Raw genomic sequence first — 7,673 nt, forward strand, 5'->3', positions numbered from 1 at the left:
ATTTATATTCAATCTTGCTAGTACGTTTCTTCATTTCGTTCACAATTACTATTTTGAAAAAAAAAATTGAGAAAAAATTAAGTATACATCTTTGATGATTATGCTACGGTTATTACCAGAATTGCTCTTGAGAACAAAAGTAAATGTTAAGATTATCATTAGTCAAACAATAAATATATATTATTATTGTCTAGTATGACACAGTCAAAATTATTAAAATTCAATTTATGAATTCTTTTATTTTATTACGAATTGTTTTCGAAAATGGTGTTTTAAACTGTGTTTTCTTAAGTTTTTTAAAAATTGGAGTACCGTGCTTGGTAACTCAGAAATGAGACGATGGAATTTTAAGTTCGGGTTGGGAGGCAAGTTCCGGGCTTATAAACCCGGGAATCAGTTCTTCTAGCCCTCTCGTGTTAGGGAACTTTGGAATCTATCAAAAAAATAAAATAAAAAAGTTAAAAGGAAATTAGAAAAAATGTTTAGTTGCTGCAAATGTTAAGAGGGTGTTCGGGATTGTTTATTTTCACTAACTTATAACTTATTAACTTTTTAAAAAATAATAAGTTCTATAAGTTACATTTTTGTAACTTATTAACTTAATAAAGTATTATAAGGAGGTAAAATAAGGAATTCCAAATACCCCCTAAGTTCTTGAACACCTCTTAAATTTATGTGGTGGATGCTACTACACTAATAGATAAGATGATTTAATCATTGAAACAATAATATACACAATGTCTGTTTGTGTTCCCTTTTCCTTTTTGCTGTTCTATTTAACTTTATTTATTATTTATAACTATAACTATTAATATTATTAATGATATTATTATTTCCTTATTTTGTGTTAATATTGACTATGTGTTTTGATTTCTTTTACATTTTATTCTATTAACATACTTATAAATGTCGATGGATCCTCATCCTCTGTTCACAAGCACGGATCCATCAAGCTTTATAATTCTGTGATTACGCTTATATGTTTACAAATAATTGAACCGAACCCACATTAACCCAGCCTTCCTACTAATAATACTTTCAAATAACATATTATTTAGAAATGTTTTGTTACAACCTTCACCCTTTTTTTTATAAAGAAGAGTTGTTGAAAAGCTAAAAGGCACGTTGGGAGTAATTCGGATCCTGATCCGGATCCAGATACTGAAGGATTGACCTATAGTTGCTGGGGTTTTTATTGATACCTTCCGCATCTGCAGCCTCACATTCCATTTCATTCTCTCTCTTTATCATCGATCGGCCATGGCGACTCAAGGAAAAGTCATCACTTGCAAAGGTACTAACTGCATGCGTTTTATTAGTATTATTATTATTATTATTATTATTATTATTATTATTATTATTATAAGCTAGTTAGTTTGATTTCTTATAATATATAATATTATTAAGCTGGATCTATCTGATTGATGTAGCTGCGGTGGCGTATGAGGCTAACAAGCCGCTAGTGATTGAAGACGTGGAGATTGCGCCGCCTCAAGCCGGTGAAGTCAGAGTTCAGATTCTCTTCACTGCGCTTTGTCACACTGATGCTTACACTTGGAGTGGCAAGGTAAATGTTTAATCTGCTATTGCTATTCTAAATTTGATTGATTATTCTACAACTGGATATTCGGATCGGATTGGTGATAGTTTTATTTAGATCTGTGATAAGTTACACGTAATTTGTAGCTTTCTGGGATTTGAATAATTGGCAAGCTAGAAATATATGAATACATGAATGGTTTGGTTCATTTAGTTTTGGTTAACCGAGGGTACAAATAAAAGGATAACTGATTTTTGGTTGACTCGGTTTTTGGTTATTTCAGTTCGGTTTCGGTCAACGGTTTGGTTATTTCTTACCCCAATGGCAAGAGTTGGACCATTATAATCAATTTGTTATCATAATTTGCAGGATCCTGAAGGTCTCTTTCCATGTATTCTCGGTCATGAGGCTGCAGGGTATGTTTTTTTTTGTGCGTATTTTTTGTTACTTGTTCATGGAATCAAGCTGAGATTACTATCTGGCATTAACATGACAGGATTGTAGAGAGTGTTGGTGAAGGTGTGACTGAAGTTAAGCCCGGTGATCATGTCATACCGTGTTATCAAGCCGAATGCAAGGAATGCAAGTTTTGCAAGTCAGGGAAGACTAACCTGTGTGGCAAAATCAGGGGAGCCACTGGAGTTGGTGTCATGATGAATGATAAAAAGAGCCGGTTTTCAGTTAGGGGAACTCCAATTTATCATTTCATGGGGACCTCTACTTTTAGTCAGTACACTGTTGTGCACGATGTAAGTGTTGCCAAGATTGACCCCAAAGCTCCTTTGGAGAAAGTTTGCCTTCTTGGTTGTGGTGTTCCAACTGGTATATATTTCTTCATTTCAATATATAGTCATTAGAAAGCTAGTTGTGTGGTTCTAGTTTTCTTAAAATGTTTCGTCTTCAGGTCTTGGTGCGGTTTGGAACACAGCTAAAGTTGAAGCTGGTTCAAATGTTGCTATTTTTGGCCTTGGAACTGTTGGTCTTGCAGTAAGTTTGTAATATAAAAAGATGATTTTATCTATTATTATTATTATTATTATTATTATTATTATTGTGAATACTGAATTTTTTTCAAAAATTTATAAACTTGAATATCATTTTGTAGGTAGCAGAGGGTGCAAAAGCAGCAGGTGCTGCACGTATAATTGGGATAGATATCGACAACAGAAAGTTTGAACGAGGCATGTATTAGTTATATCTTTCTTTATATATATACTTTTTTATTTAAATGCTGGAATTTTATTAACATATTCTTTTTATCAAATATGATTTGCAGCAAAGGACTTTGGTGTTACTGAGTTTGTGAACCCAAAAGACCACGATAAACCGATCCAACAGGTTCTTGTTGATATGACAGATGGCGGTGTTGATTACAGTTTCGAGTGTATCGGCAATGTTTCCATAATGAGGGCTGCTTTGGAGTGCTGTCACAAGGTATTTTTATCATATACAATAATCACATGATCCATAAAACTTAGCTTGAATATAAAAACTGAGTTCTTTAAATACAGGGGTGGGGAACATCAGTTATAGTTGGTGTTGCAGCATCAGGTCAAGAGATAGCAACCCGTCCGTTTCAGCTGGTTACTGGTCGTGTTTGGAAAGGGACGGCTTTTGGTGGTTTTAAGAGCCGTTCACAAGTGCCTCAGCTTGTTGATAAGTATTTGAACAAGGTAAGTTATATTTCTGATTGGTGGTTGATAGTTATAAGTTAAGGATTGAGAAGTTGACATGGTGGTTTGTGTGCAGGAAATCAAGATTGATGAGTACATAACGCACAATTTGACATTGGAGGAGATCAACAAGGCTTTTGACTTGTTGCATGGAGGGGATTGTCTCCGTTGCGTGCTTAAGGTTTGAAACATCAGTATTGAGTGGTTTTGAGGGAAAAAATAAAGTGAATGCTTGTCTATTATTCCACCTTTTGATTTTCTTACCGCTTGTGGTGGTTGTGTGAAGGATGATGATTTTAAGCAATGAACTATTACTGAGCCACGTGTTTTCTTTATTTGCTTTTAACTAAGCCTCACAAAATGGCAAGCTGGGTCGAGTCGTAACTGGCCAAAACATGTTTCTGTCAATACTGTTTTATGCCTAATTGAGTTGGGTCAAAATGGGTCGTTCTAAAATGGTATGAATTTGGTTTGGGTTAAAAATAGGTTATGACTGGAGGTGCATAGATTGGGTTCAGGCCCCCAACTTGCTTGGGTTAAAACCAAACTAACCTTGAGGTCCTTTAATCCGCACACAACTAGCATCCTTAGTTGATTAAGTTTGAATGCTATCCATGTAGCACACGAGGGAGGATGTAAGTGGGGTGATGCACAAAGTCTCATTTTAATCTGTATAGAATTTTTTATAGGATAACAAGAAAATAGCAATGTTTTAGGCTAGTTATAACCAGTTTAATAACTCCATGTCGTGCTAAGATTAAACGGGTTGAGTTGTGAACGCGAATGAAATTAAGATAAATGGTATACGGTTTTAACTCATTCGCAACCTGCCTCCATATTTAGGTTCTTTAAAATCGCTTACAATTTGATTACAGAACCTAACAACACGTTGACAACTTTCCAGCCTATTTTAGCTCGATTTGAATAAACAAGTTAGAAAAGTTGTATAGGTCTTGGGTCTCAGTGTCATAATATGATCTTGACATTATGTCAATGACAGACCAAGCCACTGTGGTAGGTGCAGGTAACCAAACCAAATCCCGCAAGAAATTCAAGAAAAAAGCAACTGTGCATCCGCATACCATGACACGAAATTTAGCCCATCTTCTTTACAATCTACTTTCTTTTAAACACTAACAAGTTATTTATCAGATAACAAATTGTAACCTCACAACTAACTGCCAATGGTCCCAAAAAGCTGATGACCATGCCCAACACTAGACTGTCCTCATACTTATAACGAGCTGTGAACAGGCAGCATCAAACATTATGTTACAAACGTGTCGTTTATCATGTATTATAACTGGTGTACAAATACATCAAAACAATTACATTTAAAATAAAATTGACATTCCATTTGCTGATAAATAAAAGATAAGATCATATTGAGACTCATACTTGAAAATAAAGTAAGTTTTACACATTCTCTTCATTTAGGTTTTATTGCATCTACATGATTAAAACATATGATTCTAATATTAAGATGCACCAATGTTGCCTTTCATTCTCTGCTAACCTAATGGTGCATCTTCAGAAACATATATATACGAATACCAAAAGCATTAAAAGTCGAATATACCTGAATCCATGTAACCAGGGTCAGGAGAAACCTCACTCAACCCAAAAGGTCCAGGCCCGTCCATGGACCCTGGTTCAGCAGGCTGGTCGTTAAACATCCAATTATCATGCCCATAATCAACCAAACCTCCAGAACCACTTGCAAGTGGTGGCTCATTGGTCGAGGCCACTTCAAGTAACGAGCTTTGGCCGACAGGATGATGGTTTACCTGATTTTGAGGCCAACTTATTCCATTAAAAAACCTCGGGTCAACTGTTGACCTTTGACTTTCTTGCCTAAAAGCTTCAGAAGGAACTGGATACTGTGGCAAAGTAGATGATGGAGCTGGGTTGGGTTGAAACAAAACCGGGCCCTCGACATGTGGGTTCGCATTAACTAATGGTTGAAAATTTGGCGGCAAGTCAAACTGAGCCATATTTGGCGGCGAAGAGCCCGGAAAATGGCTTCTGTAATTATCCCTATAATACAAGCTATAAGAATAACGGTTTGCTGCTTGACCAAACTGATCCGAAGCCGTTCTTTTAAACACAGGCCTGTGAAACGGAGCACCTAGGTTAAAACTATGGTGCACCCGGCCTCCCGGAATGGTGCAGCTACTCGCTCGCGTTAACTGTTGAGACACTAAACTGGGCTGATACTTATTATTCCTAGATAACAAAAACGAGCTTTGATCTCGGTTAATAGCGTTCGGGACTACAAAACTAGCTGTGGTTACAGGGCAAGTCGGGATAGGATTTGCCAACAGGGTGGGATTATGACCCATGGAAGTAGCTTGAGGAACCGGGTTCAAAGACGGAGCATTAACATCTTTACCGACATGTTTTAAATTCTTTCGTTCGAGCACCCAGAAATTAATTTTATCGGTGGCGAGACAATGGTCGATAGTGCCAGTGCCATTGCCCCAATAGATACATGGAGCCAGTGAATCACAAACATAACAGTAACACTGTAATCAAAACAAATTGGTATATATCAAAACAATATTTTACCAATTAACTTAATTATATAATAAACTAATTACCTGATCACAGTGACTTTTATTAGGTGTAGATGAAAATGGGAATTTGATACAAAGGTGTCTTGGATGGGGGTAATCTCTACAAGCTACCTGCAAATCAAATAACATAATATTGTTATTATTATTGTTGTTGTTGTTGTTATTGATAATTCTAGAAAAATTATATAGAATAAGTAACAAAACAAAACCCGCCGTCATAATGCAAATTTGGCCGGTTTCGGTTAAGTTTGTTACTGCGCGGGCACTAAATCACCAAATCAAATAAATAAATCGGTAAACGCTCAAAACAATAGGAAAATCATACAAATGTCCCAAAAATATAATTAAAACCTGCCCCTTTTCGCTAACAACAACGATATCATCCGAATCATCCGAGTCAACACCGTCTTCGGGGTGATCAATCGGGTTATCATTCCGGGGTTCCGGGGGTTTATCCAGGTCATGATCAAGAACCACACAGTCATCGTCAAAGTCAATTACAGAAGTCGGCTTAGAAGTCAACTTCCTCCTGGGTTTCTTGGGCAAAACCTCACTAACAACGACCACATCATCGGAATCATCATCGCCTCCATCATCGTACCCGCAATCATCTCGATTAACCTCGTCAAGAATATCGGCTATCCAGTTATAATCATCTCCGCCGTCAACGATATCTTTATGGGTGTTAACGTCCCAATTGGGTTCATCATCGGAACTGATTTCCAGCACGACTGCATTCGGATCCATGAGGGTTTTGCATCAGAAAGTAGTTATTGTTTCTGGATTTGGGTAAGTGAAAAGAAGTGATTTTGATGGGTGTGCATGATCGGACAAAACTAAAGGGGTTGAATGAAGGTAAGCAATGAAGGATGATTGGAATCTGAAACTGAAACCCTAGTGCTTTGATTGAAAAGAGTAAGATTGTCAGAATATTATTATTATTATTATTATTATTATTATTAGTATTATTATTATTATTATACTTAACTAAGCAACCGGTGTCAAACGTTTCAAGAAAGTCTTAACATTGGGTATTAGCATTTAAAAATTACTTTTTTAGGTATTCAGCTTTCAATTTTGTAACAAAATCGGGTATTAAGTCTAAAATCCGTTAAAAACTTAACATAATGGGAGGGTACTTTCGTCATATCCTAAAACTAAAATATATGTAAATATATTATCTTCATTATATGATATTATTATTCAATACCTAAAGTCTGATCGATCATTGTCAGCTGGTATCGTTGGGTGATGGTTGGGTAAAAGTTAGGTATTTTATTATAGTAATTAGTTATATTTAATTAAATAAATGAATTAACATTGTACGTTATGGAGGCTTAGAGGAAGGTTCATGTGCATTTTAGTCTTAACATGAGAACGTAGGAAATAATACCAATTTATAAAAAAACGAGAACGGAAGAAACAATATCAACTACAATATCAATCTATATAAACAATTATTTATGATAACAAAGAAAAAAAACCTAAAAATTACAACAAAAGAATCAAAATTAAAAACAAAATAATAATAGCAAATACCAACAAATACTTATATCAGCAAAAGAAGAAATCTAATAATAACAACAAAATATAAATAGGCAAATACTTATAATGTCTCATAATCGAAAATTAGCAACTACGAACAAAAAATAACAGCAAACACTTATAAAAATAAACCTAATAATAACAGCAAATTGGTTCTCACTGTTTTCATGTTAAGAATAAAATGTATTTGATCTTGTTTCTGGAGGCTTAAATGGTTGATTTACGAGCTTGGGATGAAGGCTTAGAAGTGCGGAAATAGGATTACACGCTTCAAGATGCAGAATAAAGAAAAGAAAAATATTGTGGCTGTCTTATTTGTCCTTCGTGCGACACCAAGGA

General features: G+C 35.4%; 2 protein-coding genes across 2 annotated transcripts; one reads left to right on the forward strand and one right to left on the reverse strand.

Moving 5' to 3' along the window:
- The first annotated feature begins 1,219 nt into the window (after positions 1-1,219).
- LOC143551924 (alcohol dehydrogenase class-3-like) lies at positions 1,220-3,531 on the forward strand. Its single transcript, XM_077042266.1, has 9 exons — positions 1,220-1,294; positions 1,431-1,567; positions 1,910-1,956; positions 2,037-2,362; positions 2,445-2,527; positions 2,646-2,721; positions 2,817-2,974; positions 3,052-3,213; positions 3,290-3,531. The coding sequence occupies exons 1-9, from the start codon at positions 1,261-1,263 to the stop codon at positions 3,398-3,400; spliced, it is 1,134 nt and encodes a 377-aa protein (XP_076898381.1). The 5' UTR covers positions 1,220-1,260; the 3' UTR covers positions 3,401-3,531.
- Positions 3,532-4,373: 842 nt separating this feature from the next.
- Positions 4,374-6,619, reverse strand: LOC143551925 (uncharacterized). Its single transcript, XM_077042267.1, has 3 exons — positions 6,141-6,619; positions 5,814-5,900; positions 4,374-5,738 (listed from the first exon to the last, which is right to left on the reverse strand). Exons 1-3 carry the CDS (start codon positions 6,534-6,536, stop codon positions 4,776-4,778), a joined length of 1,446 nt encoding a protein of 481 aa, XP_076898382.1. The 5' UTR covers positions 6,537-6,619; the 3' UTR covers positions 4,374-4,775.
- Between the last annotated feature and the right edge of the window lie 1,054 nt (positions 6,620-7,673).

The sequence above is a fragment of the Bidens hawaiensis genome, unplaced genomic scaffold (assembly GCF_021521415.1).
Source record: "Bidens hawaiensis isolate Kalapana, Puna unplaced genomic scaffold, B.hawaiensis_p1.1 tig00016744_1, whole genome shotgun sequence".
In the NCBI taxonomy this organism is placed as follows: Eukaryota; Viridiplantae; Streptophyta; class Magnoliopsida; order Asterales; family Asteraceae; genus Bidens; species Bidens hawaiensis.

Bases quoted from the DNA above. Each gene is read 5' to 3' on its own strand.
- LOC143551924 (XM_077042266.1), top strand. From the start codon at position 1,261: ATGGCGACTCAAGGAAAAGTCATCACTTGCAAAG. The intron at 2,363-2,444 runs GTATATATTTCT...TTTCGTCTTCAG, and splicing joins TGGTTGTGGTGTTCCAACTG to GTCTTGGTGCGGTTTGGAAC. The intron at 2,975-3,051 runs GTATTTTTATCA...CTTTAAATACAG, and splicing joins CTTTGGAGTGCTGTCACAAG to GGGTGGGGAACATCAGTTAT.
- LOC143551925 (XM_077042267.1), bottom strand. From the start codon at position 6,536: ATGGATCCGAATGCAGTCGTGCTGGAAATCAGTTCCGATGATGAACCC. The intron at 5,901-6,140 runs GTTTTAATTATA...TTTGATTTGCAG, and splicing joins TTGTTAGCGAAAAGGGGCAG to GTAGCTTGTAGAGATTACCC. The intron at 5,739-5,813 runs GTAATTAGTTTA...TTTTGATTACAG, and splicing joins ATAAAAGTCACTGTGATCAG to TGTTACTGTTATGTTTGTGA.